The sequence below is a fragment of the Amblyomma mixtum genome, chromosome 5, assembly GCF_055824585.1.
Source record: "Amblyomma mixtum isolate Tamu chromosome 5, ASM5582458v1, whole genome shotgun sequence".
In the NCBI taxonomy this organism is placed as follows: Eukaryota; Metazoa; Arthropoda; class Arachnida; order Ixodida; family Ixodidae; genus Amblyomma; species Amblyomma mixtum.
The window spans coordinates 90231228-90254486 of NC_143016.1; the positions used below are offsets into that span (position 1 = coordinate 90231228).

General features: G+C 45.7%; 1 protein-coding gene across 1 annotated transcript; it reads left to right on the top strand.

Annotated features, from left to right (window-relative positions):
* The first annotated feature begins 732 nt into the window (after nt 1-732).
* On the top strand, nt 733-18465 carry LOC149342987 (glucose dehydrogenase [FAD, quinone]-like). The gene is made up of 11 exons (XM_089542269.1): nt 733-913; nt 4563-4765; nt 7176-7362; nt 8395-8526; nt 9481-9605; nt 12471-12638; nt 13751-13898; nt 15791-15951; nt 16085-16262; nt 16654-16876; nt 18327-18465. Exons 1-11 carry the CDS (start codon nt 733-735, stop codon nt 18463-18465), a joined length of 1845 nt encoding a protein of 614 aa, XP_089398395.1.
* Nucleotides 18466-23259: the final 4794 nt, after the last annotated feature.

A 23259-nucleotide genomic window follows, 5' to 3' on the forward strand; every position in this document is an offset into this window, starting at 1 on the left:
CCTGCCCGTCATGCTGCATTTCGCCTTTGCTAAAGTGAAGTTAGCCGAGTATCCTCCCTGTAATCGACAGAATTTCCGAATTTCTTTCTCTAGAGTCTTAATTTTACAGTCATTAAAGGTTTGTCTTTTTTTTTTTTCGCAACCTGCGGTGTTCTTTCTTGCCGCGCTACACGGCAACGCCTCCTAGTCAGCGCTTAGCTATTACAAATACTACCAGAGGGCGCTACGTGTGCACAATCACTGGCAAAAGACGAAAAACTATGAAGGTTTGTTGCAGCCCTACAAACTGCAGCGGTTGACGCCCAAATAAGTCCACGGGCCTACGTTCGTTTCGCTGTGTTTTTAATGCTCTACATCGTGCTTCTGCACCTTCTACAACAACCAGGCCATCCTCACAACAACAAAAATACCCACAGTGTAAAGCACAGGCGCGATTAGGCGCACAGCGTGGCCTGCATTCGTCTAATAGTGTCACATGTGTTCAAAGATCCGAGGCACTATATGGCACCGTGACTTCAAGCCGCTGCTGTGCTGCGGCTAGAGTCAACGGAACTAAGCTGTCAGGAATTCCGGTGTGCTTGCGGGTGGGGAAGCAGATGCCGTACGCGCACGTTGCGCGCATCGCAGGCTCCTCAGCCTCGAATCTTTTTCTCCTCACCGTTTCAGAAACACCGTTAAAAGCGCGCGTTCAGAAGAGACAAGGCCCTATGCGGTAGCATAAAAGACAGGGGTATGACAGGTGGTTTGCGCGCCGTGAACTGCGTGCTATGGGGACACAGTTTAGCGCCCCAAAGTGCACTGGGACTGATCTTCGGAACTGTGAACCTCCTTGTGCATATGCCCTTCACCGACCTGCCTGTGCTATCGGACTATGAACTCGGGGAGCTGCGCCCGCAGTACGACTACGTCATCGGTAAGGGCGGGAAGAACAGGGGGGAGGGGGTACTCATGAGCTAGTATGATATGGTACCGAAAGGGCGAACATTATTTCTCGCTATGATGGCTAGAATGTGTTGCAACCATGTTTTCCCCATGTGCAGGCGATATAAGGGCAAGTGAATAGAAAAAAAATATTTCTACAGTTAAAACTCGATCTAACGAAACCCGATTTGACGAAGTCCCCGTTTTAACGAACGAATTATCATTTCCCGGCAGTTACCCATGCAACAGGGTTCAATGCTCTCATCAACCTGGACCCGAACTAACGAAGTTTTTCTCGGAAGAAATGAGCAAAAAAAAAAGGCGATTTCTGCTCATTGTGTCCACTGTGTCTCGCATGATAGTGTGCTAGCAAGAATTCTGGGGACGCTTAAGTTGCCTTAATATTGTAATGGGACTGCTTGTGGCCACAGGTGAAGAAGCAGACATGAACACAAGTAAGGCTTTAAATGACAATGTACCGTCCGTCTTGTAGCCTGTGCACAAGAGCAGTCGGAACCTGTAGGCGATGCGGAAGACGCTGAAGCTCCCGGGCCCACTCCAAGCAAGGTGATGGACGTTGTCGACCTCTTAGCGGCTTGCTGGGGCCCACGAGAGAACCGATGACGCCATGAAAGCGATTGCGTTCTATGAGATGTGCTGGTGAAGCTCAGGCAGCTGAAGATCACGGGTTTGTTAATGGCAAAATAAATTGGCACTTTTTTCTAGAACGCCGAGATGTGCTGTTTTCGACGCGCAGGCGCGGGTAGCGGAAAATACGATGACGCGCTATCTTTTAGTTGTCGCTAGTTGCAATTTTAGGTTTCGATGAAGCTAACAATGCCCTTCTCGATTTTTCGAATTGCCTGATTTAATGAAATAATTCCAGCCTGCTCACCACTTCATTAACTAGGGTTTTAACTGTAATTACAATTGGCAAAGCTACAGCTGACTATAAGCTTAGCACTTTAGCAGAGGTATATTTTTGGCGAGCTTTTTTTCTTTAAAGCGCTTGCAAATTCCGGTGCAAGCGACCTTTTTGCGTCAGGAAATGCTGCTACCACGGCCGCAAGTCAAGCCCGAGAACTCCAACCTAAAAGTGGAAGATCACAGCCTCTGAGTAAAGGTGGCCCGCCGAAAAATGAAACCTGCAGAATGAATAGGGTTGTAAAAAAAATGACAGCAGCGAGTTGCTCCCAATTGTAGTGACGTGTCGTCTACAGTGTTTTATCGTTCTAGCGTTATAATCGGGTAGTTTCGTAATCGGATACTTTTTCTATCACCGAGGCTGCGATTCGTCGAGATTCGGAGGTAAACATTGGAGAGAAAAAGTAGCACTTAAAGCAGCTTTATTGGATACGTTCGAGAGACATGGAGACAGGCTCATAGTTAATGCTTTAATGAACTTGAAGAAAGGACACAGATGCAAAGTGTACCAATAGCTAAGCGTTGGTTATTGATCATCACACATCGAGTATTAATAGAGTCTTAATTTTGCACGTGTTGGTGATGTTTTAGTTGGCGCCACCATTGCATATATATCGAGAGCGTACACATAAGCGTGAAAAGCTCGACTTGCGACGGGTGACTATGATTTCACGAACCGGTCATGTGATACTGCGAAACGTTTGGGGTGGTGTTTCCTCTCTGAGATGCGCAAGTACTATATACGAATGCCAATGCCTTTCAACATTCTAAAAAATATAAGCGGAATTAATATTGAGGTTTACTTGAAGGAACTCGTTGACTTGATCCACAGCAGGGTACACTATGAAAGTACGAGAGTATAATTGTTCTTTAAATGTTTTTAAATTGTACCTTTTCCCCCGCACTGTATACAACTGGAATTGTTTGCCGGATCTTACTGTCACTGCGATTCCTTCGTCCTTCTTCACATCGTTGCATGACCACATTTATAAATCTTGATATTATTGTATTGTTTCCCAGTTGCAATATGAACGTATTTTGTGTATTGTGTACTGTGTATCATTATGATAACTTCGCAGTGCTGCATTGCTTGTTTTTCATTTTTGCATTATGGATGTCTTTAGTGTACTGCACCGAATGCCAACTGTTCATCATGCTTCACACCTTCCGCCGACACTAATGCCGGGAAGAGAGCTGCCAAAAACTATATAAATAAAATAAACTGCGCTTAACTGGGTAAATAGAAATAGAAGGCAGCTTGTGGGTATGCGTTCCAATGAAAGCAGATCTTGATCACAAATGTTTTACGAAAAGCTGCAAATTTGGGGCATGTCAAGGCCTTGGCATTGTTGTGAGCGCTCAGTGTTATCCACATATACGAGAAAAGATCTTGCAAGAACAAGGCGCATATCTGAACAGAGACACAGTGAAAACAGTCCAGTCTTGTATTTAACAACTACCCGACACGTTCAGCGTAATATTGCTTTCGGGCTGCTAATTCAACCGCATTGGTATAGTTCGCGTTGTATTTACGCAAACTTCGCGTATGCACACAGTTAAATACTGACCGTCTACTTCACACCAGGTTGAAGATGTCGTAGGTGTTGTGTATGTTGCGGCCCAAAGTGATTTTTATTCTGAAATTCTTTTCAACTTTCTCCTATTCCTTAGTCTCAGGGGTACGAAGCAACACAGCGCATTTCATCATTTCATCGTTTTCCTTTCACTGGCTTAAAGCATTTTTCCTGGTCTCATGTATCAACTGACTTCGTCAAAACAAGCGCAGCGGGTTTTGTCAGTCAGAAAAAATGAGGACAAAGTGAAGAAGGCCTTTATCGATAGAGTGGAGTGTTTCTAAGCACAAATAGACCACTCTCACTAAAAACGAAGTTTCTATAGGTTATAAAAGACAAAAAAAAAAAAACTAAGTACACGTATATCACCGGCGAATTCCGCAAATGCGGTACCAGTTTTCGGGGCGCGGATCCCAGGTGCTAGGTTACAGCACCATTTCTTCAAAACGGCGGCAGTCATCGGTGCAATGTCACAAGTTTCAATCAAATGGCCGGCGGAAAGGGGGGGGGGGAGTAAATTTCAATATTTCCTTGGCCGCAATTGCGTCTTTTTATGCTGGTCAAACGTTAAGATACCTACAAAGATCCGGAGAATAAATTTTTTCCGATTAGAACAATCGGATGTAGTTCTCCTCGGTGTCCCTTTAAATGAAAAAAAAAAAAATCGACGACTTTGAGCTGGAGCGAATTATTTCAGGCGGTAACTTCACCTGTATTGGAGTACCTGCCGTAGTTAAAAGGGAGAAAATACTATGGAGCCGAACAGAAAGGAAAACGAATGTTTCATGGGCCACTACTTGGGCCAGTGGTGAGATATCAATGCGTAAGAAATTTTGCCATTGAGAGGGATGTACCGAATGAAAGAGAGAGAGAGAAAGGTAGAGAGGATTAACTTTACTGATACGCAGCACCAAACATCGAAAATATGATATCCTGCTACAGTGTCAATACTTCCAGCTGGTCCGAAGTATCATGTACAAGTTGCTTCTGAAAGTCAGCGTAACAAATAAAAATGTGTTGACGTCGATAAGAACAGTTCGTGTGTAATTGTTGCCTTGTAGTACACATGTTAGGATTAATCAAAGAGAATGGTCTGGCGACTTGCCTCGACAGGTGGTGAGACCATTTTCACCTCTTGTGCAGTGGGCGGTGGGTCGGCTGGTTGCGTGATCGCCAACCGACTCTCGGCGGATCCTGACGTAACGGTGCTACTCCTCGAAGCCGGAGGACTGGAGACGGCGTCGCGGCAGATTCCAGCTTTTGCGTCTTTAAACCTGGGCGGCCACGACGATTGGGCGTACTGGATCGCGCCGCAAAAGAACGCCTGCCTTGCGTACCGCGATCAGGTTGGAGCACCTTGACAAGAGATACAAGTGAACGAATGCTAGCGAACGTAATGAAAAAAGAATGAGAAGTGTCGTTTAATCCTACATACAGCCGGCTGTACACGAAAAAGGATTGAAATCAAGGACAGGTCAGAGCTGCGAGCTATGGAACGGCAAATAGTAGGTGTAACGTTAACAGACCTATAGAAAGCAGGATAAGGCAGGGGGCATATGCTAGTTAATGATATCCAAGTTGAAATCAAGAAGGAGAACTGGGCATGGGCTGGTTATGCAATGCGAATACAATATATCAGTAAGTTCTTAAGATAACTGACTGAATTTCAAGAGAATTCAAATGTAGCATTTGAGGGGGGAGGGGGGGGGGGGGGGGGGGGGGCAAGAGTAATGTTGGCTGATGAGATTTGGAAGTTTGCAGGGGTACGCTGGACACAACTGGCACAAGAAAGGTTGAACTGGGGAATATGGTAGCGGTTTTTGCTCCAAAGTGGAAGTCGTCAGGCTGGTTATGGTGATAATGAGAGCAATCTTTGGGTGTTTTATGCATGCTTAGTGGTACCGCGCTTCAAATGGTTGATCTGCGGTGAAATGGACTCCTAGCTTATTGTAATCAATTATTGGTTCTGTGAAAACGCACTCTGGTTCTTAAAGACTATAGCTTTAAAACTGCGCAAAGCCGAACGGACACCTCTACATTCGCGATGTCAGCGAAGGTTGACGTACAGGCGCCCAAATCTTTAGCTGGCGTGCGCGAGCGGCGACTTTTCTGTTCGTCAGCGCCATATGACGGAGCGAAGTTGGAAATAGGATGAGGCTAAGCGCATGCTCACAAAGCCCGCTCAGCTGGGGCCGTCGTCTGCCAGGCTGTTCCTTCTTAAGGACGTCACCCCTTCTTATCGCGTTTCAACGAACAGGCAGCGTGAGTAGGCCAATAGTTTTGCTCGCATTTTACGTTCCGAAGAACAGCGTTGTAGCAACCAAGCGAGGAAATAAAACTGAAAGATATGCCGAACACGCCCAATCATGCGATAAGCCGAAGAACATGGGTCGTTATCATTATGAATGGAGAACATGGGTCATTATCGTTATGAAAGGGTTATCACTAGCTCAGGCAACAATCTGCAAGTCCTTCTTTTGTTTTCCGGGTGAGGTAGCGAGGAGCATCTTCGATCCGACCTTCGTCCCAGTAGGCACGTATGATTCTGCCCACTGAAGTCCCAGCCACTCCAGTTGCTTTAGCATCTCCTTCTGCGATGAGCCACCCAATGACATCCCTATAATTCGAAGTCTTGTCGCTTGACATACACGGAGTGGCATCTTTGTAACTGTTCCAAGCTGCTGCGAGTACGGCTGCAGAGCAGCTGCACTTCACTTTCACAGCGGCCTTTTAGTTTCGTCTCCACGCTGAAGCATAAAGCACGCAGATTGTTGATAAGCGCCCTTCGTGCAGATGAAAAAAAGCTTTCGCGTCAGCAAGTAACACATGAACGATATATGTTCTCCGGCTTATCGCATGATTGGGAGTGTTCGGCCTATCTTTCAGTTTTATTTCCTCGCTTGGTTGCTACAACGCTGTACTTCGGAACGTAAAATGCGAACAAAACCATTCGTCTACTCAACCTGCCTGCTCGTCGAAACGCGATAATAAGGGGTGACGTCCTTAAGAAGGAACAGCCGAGCGTGCTTTGTGAGCATGCGCTTAGCCTCATCCTGTTTCCAACTTCGCCCCGTCATATGGCGCTGACGCACAGAAAAGTCGCCGCTCGCGCACGCCAGTTAAAGATTTGGGCGCCTGTACCTGGCCACGCCTGTAGTGCTCCGGTAGTGGTAGTTTAATTTCTTTTACTCCTGTAATAGTTTTGTTGCGTTCGTTCCTTTCAGAGAAAAAAAAAATACTCCTTATCTCCTCTCCAGATCCGATTGCCTCGGAAATTCAGAGTTATAAGCGTTATTTCCAATAGTGGATGTAGACAACTACTTCTAAGCGGGACACATAAGCTGCATGGTGTTAGACGTTATGTCTATTCTCCCTTCAACATGAATTAATTTCATTATACATGTTTTTGTTTGCTGACCTCATCTTTGAAAGGTGATGTGCTATCTTTAACGGGAAGCGGTTTGATGTCGTGAACACAGTACTGTGAACGTTAAAAAAGCAAAGCAGCGGCATTATTATAACCTGCGGCGCTTTCCTTTGTTTAACTGTTTGAGGAGACTTTCACCCTGTATGAGTTATGCGTTGTTACTGGAACCGTATCATATTTCTTTGTGAAATTATTATGACTTATAACTGGTGGCCAGCGGAGTTGAAGCTCGCACGAAAGGGCCTCTACCTTTTCCCGCTCTTTTCCGCATTTTCGCGCTGTTAACGTTTTCTACATTAAGTTCCTGCTCTGCCGCTTTACATGAACAGCGGCCTTACTTGCCACGAGGTAGAGTGCTTGGTGGTTCCAGCGTGTTAAACTACATGTGCTACGTACGAGGCAACCGACACGACTACGACCGCTGGGCCTCGGAGTATGGCGCAACTGGATGGGCATACGAAGACGTTCTGCCGCATTTCAAGGCCAATGAGGACTACCGCGCAGGAGCGACGGACGGTGAGCAGCAGGGAATGCCAAAGAATGAGTACAAAATTTCTCCCATTTATTATGTCCACATCGTGAAAACGATTCGCATCTGTAACTAGTATCTGAAAGCTATCCACAAACCAAACGTTGCTGTCCCTGTCGTGCCAAGCTATGCGTTCCGCACACATTGTAAACAGCTAGTTTATTGTGGTATCCTTTCCAGGACATTAGTGGCCCTTGAAATCTCAGCGCGTAGCTTTGCACATGGAAATGAACTTGAGTTACGAATCGTTGCGTTTAGAGGTAGGAGACAATTGCTGTCAAAGCGAGGTCCGTTGGAGCAATACTTGTAGAAAAAATGAATCGCATTGTGAACGCACATATTCTTGTACACCCTTCCTTTTGTGAGGCGCATCTTCGTAATGGTGTTTTTTTCACATTTTATCTTATAATATGAAGAAGGAAGCATTTCTGATTCTTGGGAAAACAAAACCAGCGCTGTTGGTTAATTCCGAAAAGATAGAAGATTACGAGCATCAGCTGCTGAACACAGAATATGTTTTGCAGCTGCTAGCTACAGCCCTAAACCAAGCTGCTGATAGCCAAGCAAACGGCACGCATGTGGTCAGTACGAGCTGCAGATTTTTTACCTTCCTTATCGAACTCTTTTCGATTAATGAAAAAGGAGTTACTGCATTACATGGTATTTTCGAAACCTGTACTTATGACATATTCATGTCTGCACTCGTAAAATACATGTGCTACTACTACCTTCAGTTCATTTTGTACGTCAGCCTATCAGATTTCGCGTGAAATCTTGCGTCTGTTAGCGTGTTTAAAAGGAGCTACTAAACCTACACGGCGTCCAGCGTGCTATATTATCACACCGTAAAGTGAACTTGACAAGATTCAGCAGTGGAAAAGCTCACGTAACATCGATTTTCTGAAAGCCAGGTCACGGTACTTGTACCACTTCAAGCACCACCGTTTCGCTCAAAGCTGTGGCATAATAAAATGTTCTATACCGAGGCCATTTATCTTACAGGCAGCTTACTCTTGCAGAGTACCATGGTGCCGGCGGCGAGGTGCCAGTGGATTACGCCAACACCACTACACGGCTTAGCCAGCTGTTTCTGGAAGCCTGCAACCAGGCTGGGTACCCTTATGTCGATTACAATGGCCCCACGCAATCAGGTGACCGCAGTATATATATATGGTGTACTCGAGAACTAAGCCACTCAGTGGAACCGAAGGAATCAAACGAATTAGTGTGACGCCTTTACAGATTTGGGAATATTTGCTACGCTGGTGACCTTGTGACCAACAGTACCTGATAGCTTGGATCATCCACACAGCTACGGCAAATGAGATGAATATTCTCTCCACTGTCCACCTGCCCGCCATCCTTCTGTCCCTCCGCGTCATATCCCCTCTCCCGCCCCCTCTGAACTTGTAGGAGGGTGGAGGCAGGCGCAGAACTAAGAATGATTCCGCAGAAATGAAAATGTCTTTGTAGAAAATGGCTAGGACAACAGCAGGCCTAGGTGCAAAATAGAAAACCTCTCGAAGGACGCTGTGGGAAAGAAATTAGGCTTGCGAGAGCTATTCTTTAACCCCATTGTTCGGGAAGAGCAGCCTTGGTCTCACAACCCCCACTGATGGCTTTATCTGGAACAGCCGATGTGCAACGAAGCTCAATCTGCTTGTTAAACTTGAAACATGTGAGCAGTGAAACATGAAACAGGTGAACAGTGCAACACACTTAGTGAAAATTAGCACAGAAGACGAAACAGCGAGTGAAGTGGTTACACACATACACCTACCCCCACACATTCATACTGTACGCTGAATATTGCGCGTGTCAGGCAGTAACTCGCTACATATGCTCCAAGGGAGATGAAAAGCTTGTAAGAAGTATTTCGAAAACAGTGAAAAATGAAAGTCGCACCGAGGACATAAAACCGTTCACAGAATCGTGACGCAAAGGTGCTTTCTTAAACCGGCATGAGCGGCAGGCTTACGCGTTTTGGTGCAATGTAGCACTTCCGAAGCGTTCTCCAAGCATTAAGCATTATTCGTTGCGTTTCTATTCCCTTAACTATATAAATTACTAAACGCGTTCTTCCAATGCCGCTTCATGTCATGCAGGTTGTTCTTGCTCACAGGGAAATGTGAGGGATGGCGAGCGGGTCAGCGCTAGCAGGGCATTCATCCAGCCTATCGTACGGACAAGGAAAAATCTGGACGTGGCATTGTTCAGCCAAGCAACGAAGGTATGCCGCTCCGATGGCGCGATGCTGATTTCTTTATCAATTCGACTCAGTCTAGACTACAGGCTTCCGTCATGAGGTAACCTAGAGGCCTGTCCTCCCTCTGTGATTTCCTTGCATGCTGTACTGAAGACGCTCCTAGCTATTGTGTTCATTAATTAAAAAGACGTACTCCCTCCTGGATATGGCGCTAACCGCGCCTTGTCACAGAAGCTGCGATGTCCGAAAATAATGTTCACCAGCTTAGAATGCCCGCAGGAAATAACACACACACACAAATAGCTAGCAATGAAAGCGGCGACAAACAGCATCGTCATCAGTGAAGACTGGCACCTGTAAGCAGGTCAGAACGAATTAAAATTCAGAACGAGGTTAAGAAACAGCTGTGCAATGTTAACCCCGAAGTTACTTGTTTGCATAGTCGGTATTATTGCTCTTATATCATGACGGAGCAGCCCTTATGCGATGTATATACATGTCATAAGCACATGCCTGTTTCTTGGAGCAGGCTATTACATGACTCGTGATTCTTCGACGGTGGCGCGCATACGTACTGCGTGGCAGTAGTAGCCATTATTCGCAATTTACTCTGCGGTACCTCAGACTATGCAGAACGATTCGATGAAGTCAGCGAAACGTTTTTGCAAAGGGTTCACAACCAATTAGAACACAATGCGAAAACATTAAAGGGGCTCTTAGAGGGGCTCTATAAAGTTACGGTATGCCTGAGATGTTGAAGAACACCGCTTCAGCGATATTGTCCAGCAATTTTTTTTAATACGCTTTGTAGAAGTTGAGTTATCTGCAGTTAAAATTTAAATTTCAGTTTCTGTGCGCCTTTCCCTCTCCTCTCGTCACTTTTTGCACGCTGGATGGTCTGCTTCTCCACTGGCCCCACCTCCGGGGGCAGAGCTTCCTGACCCCGCTAGAGCTACGTGGCTTATTGGCCGCTGCCATGGTAGCTGCCTGACGTCTGAAAGAATCTAACCAATAGACATCTTTGAACTGGTGTGCGTAGGAGCGAGCAACGGAGGAAGTTGCGGTCATAAAAAAGTAGCTGGAAACGGCTAGCCAACTTTGCGCCTGATTGTGGGTTCTCTGCTGACTGTAGAAGTGCATTATTTGGCTCAGGTGTTGATGACAACACAATGCAGTGATTTAGTGTTGATGTGCTCTCCTCGAAGATGCTTTAGAGCCCCTTTAACCATGCATAGCTCATCTACTGGGTCATAAGGTTACACGCGAATATAGGCTGATCGTAGTATGCACGCTTGTGTCTCAGGTCAAGGTGTCAAATACAGTCTACAACATTGTATCCAATAACTACCCGATCACAGTCCATATCTTTACTATGCCTAGCAGTAGCTCGAAGAATGAAAGCCATTTAAACTTTAATCTACATTTAACACGCAACCTTTATGGTCAGAGATTGCTGCAGTTTTGCGATGCTAAAGTTTGGCATGACATCCCACTTGTGATTAAAATGTCTAGCAACTTTGAACACTCCGTAAAAACATTTTTAGCTTAGTAATATGAAGTAATTACAAGCTGTATCTCTTATTTTGTTGTGTGTTTTCACTTTTTCGTGTTACGACTGACATGCTTTTGCACTGTTTAAATTTCTAGCTCATTACTGTGCTGCCACGCGTGCGTGACCATGGGCCCAAACTAGCTCTGACTATGGACTCATCAAATTTTGATGCATGGTCTAAGTGTTGAATAAACGGAAATCAATCAGTCAATACCAAGGTCCGCGGGCCTTCCAGCGTGCTTCAAGGTTTTATTTTATGCGCAAGAAGTATGAAAGCCATCAGGCGAAAATGACGGCGTGTGTCGCTGCGTGGCCTCCGAGTGAAGCCTCCTGCACCTGCATTTAGCCGAGCAGGAGAACCACCCTCGACGAGAGGCGATAGAGGAGTGCGAGTGAGCGGTAATAGAGAATGCCCCCCCCCCCCCCCCCCCCCCGACGACAAAAGACGAGGGAAAATCTGTGTCGGAGGAGGTGGACAGGCGGGCGCGGCGACGCCCTTTAGCTAGCGGCAAGGACGGACAGTGGGAAAGCGGCGCCGAGAGCGAGGAGAGTCAGCGGATAACGTCAGCGGGCGCAGGCCATCGGCATGTTCAACATGACGCGCTAAGGAAGGCGGAGTATGTATAATGCAATAAATATTAAAGGAGAAAAAATCATTGGCGAACTATTCAAGCCAGCCCTAGTAAAGCGAAGTGTAAATAATAAAATCCTCAGCGGGCCACGAAAGCCAAGTAACGTAAAGTGAAATCAGTTGGCGGAACTTGGAGACAATGAAATGCGGCAGAAGGAAAAGCAATAGAAAAGGCTAAAAGGGAAAAAGCATGATCCTAAGAGCGTATTCTTTTTACGCGGTTCATCGCATCAGACCATCTTAGCGTCTGCCATTATTTTTCCCATGCACCTCCAACACAGGCGTCATGTTTACCCTTCGCCACAGCCCATGAAGAAAAAACATTTTACGATAGGGTTCTCTGTTTGCGTGTCAATCCTATATGTTGCACCGTTATTATGGCCAATTTTAACCATTTGTTTGCCAGGAGCCTTGGAGGGTTTTCCTTCCATAGCTGTCTTAGTTTATGACGACCATGACATATACACTGATCACTCTACGCGCTCTCTTGACTGTCAGCATTGGGCTACTGGCTGCCCGACGACGGATTGGATTATAGAGTGCCCAGCGCTTTAGAGCACAGCTCTTAGAGGCCAGTCCTTGCATTCCTCGTCGTTGTCGTCGCCAGCAGTGGCAGGTGGCGTGTGAAGAGCTGCGCTCAAATTTCGCGTTACCGATTATCGTAATCATCCGTTAATATTTTAAAACCAAATTTTGTGACATCCAGGTAAACTTCGAAGGGAGCCATGCGGTGAGCGTTGCGTTCACCAGGTACGGTGAGCAGCGGAACGTGTCAGCCCGGCGCGAGGTGATCCTATCCGCAGGAGCCGTGGGTTCGGCCCAGCTTCTTCTGCTCTCTGGTGTAGGGCCGAGACAGGAACTCGAGCGGCTTGGTGTGAGTGCCTTTCGTTACGTGCATAAGCAAAATATTGATGCGGGCTACAGTTGGTGCACGTGTTCTCAATAACTGCTGAGGCGCAGAGAAAAACACGAACAACACATAGTGTGCATACATAAAGCGCACGGAGTGTAAGCTTGCAACTTTAACGTCCACGAGATGTATCATCATCCCGCTCTACGCGACCACCTGATCCCCCAGCCAATTTATGTATCCGGCCGCATTGATCATAATCACAAAGTCGGAATTGTGTCATGTAACACGACATGCTTCTCGCAGTCATTCCTGCAGCGAACCTCACGTGACTGGAACCACCTTCCCGCAGACGTTGCTGGCATTGCAAATTATGAGCAGTTCCGCGTAGCACTAGCTAACATTGTGTATTCGGATACTTTTTTGCTTTTTAACATTCTTGTAACCAACTGTGTTTTCTCTCTGTTTTTTTGTATATTTACCACTCCCCCTCTGTAATGCCACTGGCCCTGAGAGGTGATGTAAATAAATAAATAAATAAACTAGAGATACTTTTTGGTAGCAATGAGGATACGTTAAACAAACTCGCCGAGTGCTGCTGTTCTACGGGCATGCCGTTCAGCTTGGATATACCAAGTGCCGCCACTGTCAAAAGCCTGCTGTGACTATAACGACATCGCTGGCCTGCTATTGTCAGCTTGACAAGAGCAGCAGCAATAAATGCGCATCTGCCATAGCAGTGTGTGCTAAAAATGCCATTGTATACATTACATTGTACAGGAACTTCAACCACGTACCTCATGGTGCCATTCATAGGCAGCAGTAATACCCTTTTTTATGAGACCAGTTCCATTTTAACGCTGTTTCGTCGGTCTCTTCCTCAGCGTATAATATGGGACACAAATTATTTATGTTCTTTCTTAGTTGAATTTGGTTTCGTGCTTATTCGACTAGAGGCCTACGTCTATCTCTCCTGGATCTAAGTCACGGTAACGTACTTGCTTCGCCGCCAGCACCTCTTCGCCGATTACAGTCGGGCTAGGTGGTGGTGAGTGTCCTGTACCGCAAAATATGTGCGCAAACTGACAGATGACTAAGTATTCAAATTCAGATTTACAGGAACAATGCACTCGCAGATTCCAGTGGTGGCCGACCTTCCCGTGGGGCGCAGTCTTCAAGACCACGTGCTGTTCATGACAGCGGTGCAAATAAGTACGGATGCCTCCGTTGGCATCGGAGCCGTCACCCTTAGGGACATAACTGAGTACACAGAGAACAGAAATGGTAAGAGCGCAGCTGCCAGTGATTGTATATTGACTTTGAACGATTTCTTTCCTGTGCTCTAAGGGCAGCTGTACTGAGCGCAATGGCAGCGCAAAGTAGACCTATGTAAGAAAGTTCTCGATGCCTTCAGGACAAAATAGAACAGTTGCCTGTTATCTCGTTGCTGGAAGAGGGTTTAATGAACGAGCTGCTTTCTCTTTAGGAGATACTTGAATACAGGCAGACAGAGCCACTGTAGTGGCTGCTTACTGGTAGCTGGTCGTGGCCATTATCGAGAACCCACGTTACTCGACTCTCCCGAATGGTGTCCTCTGTGTTCCCCGTCAGGTGTCATGGTGCCAGCCCACTTGAAATATGTCTTGTAGCTCACCGCATGCTCGGCACCTGTGAACGAAGACGTCAAGGAGGATTTATGTGACAACCACAAGATTCAGCTTCCTGTTGTGGCATTTAATTGTTGCCTTTGCACAAAAAAGGTATTCTAGAAACAAAAGCTTTCTGGAAGGCCCTGGGACAAGTCGGGTACCTTAGTCGAGCGTTACCATACTTAAGGCACCTATGCGACAGGCCTTTACGGCTAATTGCGCATTGTACGACACTTATAGCGATCCTTGTCGAATACTAGTGTGAAACCACCATAGTGATCCCTTAAATATGGACCACACTATGGCACACACGAACACTACGAGAGGAGTACTATACGTTTTTGCTTTAGTATCCGTAAGTGTGCCCGGAAATGGACAACTCGACACCTGAGCCAACCCCATGGCATGGTCACCTTGCTCTCTACACCGCTCTGAGATGCTGCATGAAACTTCTCACTTGCTTTAAAGAGAGCGTGGTCACCATACTGAGACTAATTTGCTTTCGGAAGCGTTGCGCTAAATTATGCACTGCAGCCATATCTGGCGCTGTTGTGTGTGGGTCAAATAAGTTGCAGAGTTTGGATTATTCTTTCTTATTGTATTTTTATGCGGTATATTTTTGATTCTTTGTCTGAAGTTACATTGATGACAAGAGAATGCTGATTCTTTCGCCCTTGCTATTTTCTCCTTTTGGACAATGGCTTATGCCCTTATGTTTTCTTCTTATACATTTCCTGTCTGTCTTTTTTTACCCATCAAACGCCTCGCTGGCTCAATCCATCTCTAGGTGAGAAAGCTGCCAATGAGACAGCAGTAAAAGTTTCTCCCTGTATGCGTATAGCTTAAAGAATTAGCATAAATTACAAGGAAGCACCTTTGCGAGGCAATATGTGAGGCTGAAGATTGTTTGCTGATTTCCTATTGATACTGGTGCATATTTAGGCACCCCTATGTATAGTGCCTATAAATTCAGCTGGTTTTTCATGTTATACACCAGAAACATTCTGTGACTTTGGCGTAATGCATTTGGGTTAGTTAGAATAGTATGCTTTAAAACAAAAACTAGTATTTATGCGAAAAATGAAATGACATCGAACAAAAAAATCACGTCGATCCAATATAGGTATAATACAATGAATGCACAGAAGACTAACCGAACAGAGAGAAAAGTTTACATCGCTCTTCAAGGTTACGTGCATCAGCTTCAGTTATTGAAAGTTTATTGTGGCGTAAAGAGTTAAAGTTGAGTTGAAAATTTGATGCAGTAACATGTCCTGGTTTCTTGATGCGTAAAAAACTGCACTCAACGATATATGAGAACAAATAATGAGATGTAATTCAGTTTGACATTCGTAGTAAACACTTGTAGTAAAGTAAACGTTTGTAAACGTTTGTAGTAAAGCAAATGACACATCAAACATCTAAGCTAACAGCACAGAAAAACAAAACTACGCGATTAAAGGCAGACATGATGACGTGAGAATTAAGTTTTTTTCATTCATTGTTTTCTTCCACTGTGTACTCAAGGAACAATCTCAATCCCTGCTGGCTTTGAAGCGTTGCAATTCCTGAGCACGGATTACGCGGCAGCCATCGGCTCTCCGGATATCCAAGTCACCCTCATTTCAACTCCACCCGCTACCCAGGTGGACAGAGCAACGCTTCTCAGCACAGGCATCTTGCCAGAGGTCGGTGTAACACGGCTATCATTTAGAGAATGATACGAAAAAAAGGTGGTTAATCTAAAGCAGCGAAGCCTAAAATACCAGTATAGTTCCTGAAATGCTTCTCTCATGAGCCAATTATTGTGCCACTTTGCAGGCATACGACAGTTACTATGGGCCGAGATATAATGAACCTGGTTTCAGGTTGGCAGTGACCTACAATCGGCCGAAGTCTCGTGGTCGCATAACTCTGCGTTCGTCGGACCCATATGACTATCCCAACATCGACACTCGTTTATTTGATAACATGGAAGACATTAAAGCAACGGCTCAAGGTATGGTGCACGTGGACGTCTAGATGCATAGCGGCTTATACTATAAAATACTGGAAACCTTTGTTTCACTGGATTTCAAAAGTTTTAGCCCATGAGCTTGCACAGAGTGCGGCGATAGATAGAGTTGAATAGATTTAGATTTTTCCTTGATAAGCTGGGTAACAAGCGTGGCATGAAAGATAATTATGAATGGCAACCATGCATACTCTTTAAGTCCGAACGCTGCTCCCATACTGGCGCAGAAAGCGGATGACTCCACGAGGTCTTATTTATCTAAATTACAGAAGTGTGGTTGGCCGTTTATAAACGCGAACCGCAGTTAGAGTACTTGGTTGGGAGATACTTCGCTGCTTGACTAGCAAACATGAACATCGGGCGCGTTCTTTGGCAGGTGCCAAGACCTTCGTCGAGACGATGCTCAACACGGATGCCATGCAAAGCATCGGTGCGAAAGCCTGGGATGTGACTTTCCCGCCGTGCGCCGATGAGGGTCCCTTGTGGAGCGTAGAACACATCGAATGCCTGCTGCGACACTGGGCGTATCCGGGCTGGCACACGTGCTGTACAGTGCCCATGGGGTCACACCCGGAGGCAGTCCTGGACGAGCGTCTCAGGTAGGCAACTGAGAAGGCAATGTTATGTTGCATTAAATTATGTGACCATAATGCTCTCTTCTAGAAGGGTGTCCTGATGAGGCACTAATTTTTTATCACTGATGCTGAATACGTTAATTAGAGCCTGTATGCTAGCGGGGCTATCCGTGTATTCTAGGAGGCGGCCTCCTAGGGCTCATGAATGGGGGTCGGCAATTGTGAAAAAAATTGCCACGATTTATGTTTATTGACCATCGTGCTAGTAAATATGTACAACTCGTCTTTCCTAAGCCCGAGGTTCAAATGTAATTGCGAAGGTAACAACAGTACGCCGTCAAGACGAGTTTGACGTGTGGGGTACGTGTTTGAACCAAATAATAACATATGATTTTTACAAGACCATTAGTTGGCATCACATGTTCATTGTTCAATAGTCTATCATTGTACTGACAGTGAGATAGCGCGCAGAAGACAACTTGGCGAAAGGCAAGTGCCGTGAGGAGCACGAAACTCCGAGCTTAAGAGAGAGAGAGAGAGACTCTTTAATGAAATACAGAGAATTTAGCCGGCGTTAAAAAATCGCTGGTATGCTACTCTGCGTAGGGAGGGGAATTTGGGAGATAAAGACAGAAGGATAGCAGTGTGGTAGAGGTAAAAAAAAACGATAAAATGCGGTCATGAAATGGTTACTAAGGATGCAATGGCGAGTATTGATGTAACCTATGGAATGATGGAGTGCATAGTCCGACAAATGGGCTGACGAAGTTCACTGCATGAAGAATGCATGATGGTAACGTGCAAGTGAATTTTAAGCTTATCGAGATGTGCAATGTCTTTTAAATATGTAAATAGAAAGTTCATTGCAAGTCTTTGTTGCCTAAGGCAGGCTAAGGGACCTAAAACTTTGTCCATTGTTAGGGGCACTGGGCAGAGCTTTTGCATGCAATGTTTATAGTACGCACGCTCGTTAGCATACGCAGGGCACTCAAGCAAGATATGTTCCACAGTTTCTATCGAGGCACAGCTGTCACAATGCGGACTGTTCATTTGTCCAAAACGGTATCGCAAGCCGTTTGTATATGCAGCATTCAGACGAAGTCGATGATAAAGTGTTTCCAGATGTCGAGGAATTCTGGGTGAGAGTCTTGATCTAAGATGTGGGTCGATTGAGTGAAGAAATTGATACTGATGTGTCGGCAAACTCCAAAGCCGATATGTTTCTTCGGAAGCAAAAACTTTTAGCCATTTGGGACGCATCAGATTTTGTGAAAAAAGTTCGAATGTATCTCCGATGTTGATGGCCCTTAAGGGCCGCTTCATCTGCTTAAGCAGGGTTGTTTTAGCAGGTGACAGGAACTTGCGGCTGTAAGCGCCTTATTACTGCGTTTTTATACACAGAACATTCACTTCTTTAAATCTCAGCAATAACTCGAAGTGTTTGACATGCTCTCATTTCTGCCTCGGATCGCAGGGTTCGAGGCAACTTGTCCGGTCTACGAGTCGCCGACGCTTCAGCGATGCCCGACATAGTCAGCGGAAACACATACGCGCCCTCTATGATGATCGGTAGCAAGGCTGCAGCCATGATAATCGAGGACAACCGCCATTAATAACTATGACAATATAGCGTCATCGGTGACAAAAAAACATGGTGTAATGCGGACTGCTCTTTTAAGTCGTTCCGGCCTGACTTAGTCAATGGAGCTACACAATTTTAATCTGCACTAGGTTATAAGTTGGACCGCTTCTTAGCGATTTGTTTTTAGCACACTGTGACAATATGGTAGCCACCCATCTGTAAGAATTTAAAAGTTCTAGAGATCTTTAGATAAGTAAAGGATCTCTAATTTTTATTGAGAATAGTCCAGCTAACGTTGAACGGGTCTTGCAACCGTTTTAAACCTTTTTAAAGAGTGTTTTATTTCGCTTGCAAGTGTAAAAAGAACCATTCTAAGCAGCCCGCCAAAAGAAAGAAGACGGTGACTTCGTACATGCACGGCATTTCACACAGGCTCAAGAGGGCTGCCAATGGAGTAAACTTGAGGTTTGTTTTCTCTGTCCAAAACAAGATGAAGCTGCCGAAAGTGTGTAGGATGACCAACCCATTTCGCAGCATCTCAAAAAAGCGCAAAATGAATAAAAGAGCATCGAAACAAGTTTGTGGAGTGCAGAGAAGGGGTGGTATATCGTATTCCATTGACTTGTCGTCCGGCATGCAAGGGCAGACTGGCAGATGCCTAAATTAAAGACCAAAGATACACGAGCGTAATGTGGCACAACCAAGAAACGATCACGGGTCAGATCACTGCCTTGAGTGTGCCAGCAAAACGTGCAAGCCATTGTTCATTGAGTGCACAGATGAAACGAGGTGCAAGGACAATTCCATGGGTGAGAATATAGAAGCACGTATTGTTCACAAGATGGCAGCCGAGTGCGTCGGTACACCTCCAGTTAATACAGGGTGTTTCACCTAAGACTTTCTGCAATTTTTAAAAATAAGCTATTTGAATTAGATGCGCGCTTTTTCTGGCATAGGATTGTCAGTGGTGTAGTACATCATAATGCAGCCAAGACGTGCTAATTAGCAGGCTTGTTAAACAATATTTAATTGTTAACTTTTGAACTATTACCGTTTGGCTCCTTAATTATTGGGAGGCATGCAGCCCACCGTGAGTAATGTCCATATCCGTTTTTAGAATTTCGAGAACGCGATTATCCTCGGCGCTGTGGCCCGACAAATTTCGCCTACATCGTGCCAAAATACATGCGGTTTGAGAAGCTTGCAGGCAAAGCAACCTCTCCAGTGCACGTAACTCGTCGAAATAGCCAAAATTTGTTGGGCCACAGCGCCGAGGATAATCGCGTTCTCGAAATTTTAAAAAGGGTTATGGACATTACTTACGGGGGGCTACATGCCTCTCAATAATTAAGGAGCCCAACGGTAATAGTTTAAAAGTTAACTATTAAATATTGGTTAACAAGCCTGCTAGTTAGCACGTCTTAGCTGCATTATGATGTACTACACCACTGACAATGCTATGCCAGAAAAAGCGCGCACCTAATTCAAATAGCTTATTTTTAAAAATTGCAGAAAGTCTTAGGTGAAACACCCTGTATATCAGATAAGGAGTTCGCGTTCCTGGATAGAAATGGCTTGCCCATGCATTCAATTTTTCATCTCTTAGTTTTCTGGAACTCGCTGCCCTGTCGATGAAATTCAGTTGCAAGTTAGTGCTTTGTCCTGTGTCTATCTCACGTCTCCTTCTTCGTATGCGCTCACGTTTTCGTCAGTTATAACGTTCGGTCAGTCTTTCGCGTTTCCGTTTTACTAACCTCGCACAGTTAACTTCAACGCTGACAAGATCAAAAATTTATGGTCGCGTACAGCATGAACGCTGCAGATATGGGTACCACCGCGAAATCGTCACAGTAAAATGGTCATGTAGTGAGCGTAGGGTAAGGGACGTGTCGTGAACGCCACGCCTTTGACTCGCAATGGCGCTCACCATGAGCTGCGCTTTGTTGATAGTTTGCACTGTGTGGAGTACTTAAGCTGGGCTGTCGACAGTAAAAATGCTTGCGTATGTGTAAGAAGTGAGTAATTAGTCTATAACATCCATCCAGCGCAGCCATACGGCGACGAAGGAAAACTGAAGTGTATACGTCTCTTTTTCTGCGCAGTCTATTCTTAGGGGGGATTACCCTGTGGTCACTATAGCAGCTTAGTACGACGCAGTCAGTGGCGCAAATCGCGGGACAGGGGGTTCCTGACGCCCCCTTCGCTTGGAGTTGAGGGGGGGGGGGGGCACAACCTCTTCCCCTGCCCCATCATGAGGTTAGTCCCGGGACTACTTGTTGGACACCAAATGAACATGCAAAATAGGGAAGCCGGTGGAGTGAGACGGCGTTTTTCCTTCTACAGAAAAAATAAAAATAAAATAATATGCCACGACTACGTGTGATCGTAATTTGATTTCATTTCAAGCCTCTGCTTTTCTGGTGTCGAATCAATTTGTGATTGAGCTTGAGCTTTAGCACAAGCGTAACCTGTTTGCCCATAAGCGCGCTAGGATGCTTAGAGCCGTAGCGCACTATGAGTGCATTGCTGCGAACTTGGGGTTTCATTGAGCTAGCGGGTAATGGGAAGCAGCCGATAAACAGGTGTTTTAGCTTCGAAGGGCACACAACTTTACTGAAATAGTGAGGGGGCTTCGTACAGCAGTAAAATAAATATTACATCGTTTTGAAATAAGGAGAGAGCTCCCCTTCGAGTAAGGCTGGTAGTATCCTTATTAAGTCCAAAGATCCAAAGAAAGGGATTCGCAACCGCAAATACCACATCAGCGTGGGTTATGCAAAGATTGTCCGAGAACATGAAGTGTCTTAAATTAGTCAGCTTTTCTTAGGTTAGGAACGCAGGCGAAGATATTCTACTGAAGTGTAAAGCATCCACCGTTAAACAACTCCGCACAGCAAAGAACTGTGAGCGTGGAGCACTATGCAGGGTGTGTAGCTGGACGGTAATGGTCTTCTGCTATTAGGGGACGTTTTAGAAGCTCCTCTTGTCGACTGTCCGACTTGCTCCTCTCTATCACCCCCGGTCAGCTGGGCTTCTGCTGACGCGGCGCCTTTGTCGGTACTTCGGTCTATACCCGTATCTTGCACTTGTTAAGTTGAAGAGAGAAGGGGGAGTGAGGGGCTGCCTGTAGAGAACCGTGTACCCCCCTGAAATTTGCATGCATTTGAGACACTGGACAAAGTGGTGCAACGCTTACGCTTCGTTACTATTTGTCGCACACGAATCTGGGAATTTTTTCGCTGGTGTTGCGTTGTTTCAATTGTATCTTCTCGTTTGCGCTTGCTCTCTTTTGAGAGACTACAAAATGTCCCTGGCCTACTCACGGTATAACAGCACTGCAGTGGATGCAAGTGCGATCCAGAAAGCTATGGCAAGGAAAGTAGATGTAATTTTGATGGAAGCCCTCAGGCTCCTCGTAAGGCTTTGAGTGCCCGCCCTAAAAACTTTCAATTGTAAAACATAACCTCGTCGAAAAATGCGCCTCCGCGCCGAGTGGAACACCAACAGGATGAAACAGGAAACGAGATGAAAATTATCGCTCTAGGGTCAGAAAGTTCGATTTCTGCACCTTGGCTATATTTTTAGCTTCTAAGTACCTTGACACACAATAAAACCAGCGCTAGCTTATATTCTCATAAGCACTGCCGGTTGGAACCACACACATGACTACTGAATGTACCGCGCAGGCGTTATGAACGCCGCTGTCGTGTTCAACTTCCGCCGATCACCGATAGACGGCGACAGCTTACAAGGCAACAGCTATTGCACCGACGTTTTTTTGGTTCGCATTGTACAGTTGAAACCAGCGGCGGCCGCTGCCCAGTACCGATGTGGGTGCCGTCCATCAGCGTGACTGTCAGAGGATCTCTGCGTCACCGCTGATTGCTAAAGGGCGGGGAACTTTTTTAGGCTTATCCAAATCTGCGGGCGTTGTGAATGTGTGTTCGAACGGCTCGAAACTTGCCTGGGTCGTTAAACAGTAGAACTAAAGCTTGGTAGGGTGCGAAATAACAACTTCACGAGGTCAAAAGCAATCAAGAATCGTGTGGCGTTCTTTCCCTTGAAGCTGCAGTAATAAATTAAATATTGCCGCGACTGGGTTTCGAAGCCGCGGCGGCGCGAACAGGTGAGCTTTCGCTGGCCACTGCACGAGCGCACTAGGCTATCTCCGCAAGCCGGTCAAGCCTTGGGTTAAACTGGAACACTTTCGCGCCGTGCACTGCACATAGTTTCCTTCATGAACTTCCACCTGCTGCGAGAACAGATCTGATCACCTTAACCTCGATCAGAGCTTAACCTGAGTCTTATGTCGTCGCCAGACGTGCCGACGACCCAAAAAAACAAAACCATGAGTCAACCAGCCTAAAGACATAGTTTCAGACGTCTTCTCAGTTTAGATACGTTAAAACACCGCCACGATTATTTTTTTTTGCTTCAACAGTGCGCACTACGTGTCAGGACTTGAACAGCTCAGCTCTGGAAGGCAAAAAAAACGTGGCAAAAATGGATGCTTCAGGGACACTGGCTTGAGAGAGTGGGTGTTTTCAAACGTTGAGCAGCCAAATGGAGAAAAGGATTTGGTGAAAGGCGATAGTACTTGTGTATTAGTAGGACTGCGTGACCTAAATTTTGGTGTGATAGGAGGTCAAGGCGTTGTCTTAGTATATCGCTGTCATGCCCTATCGACGTTTGCGCTGTAAGAGATTTAAATAGGGCATTAGAGAGCATCTGCCGGACTATCCTAATAACAAAAAGCGTCTTTATATGGCTACAAATGTCTACAAACGTGTTCACTACATCGAAATGTAGAGTAGACGTCTTAGCA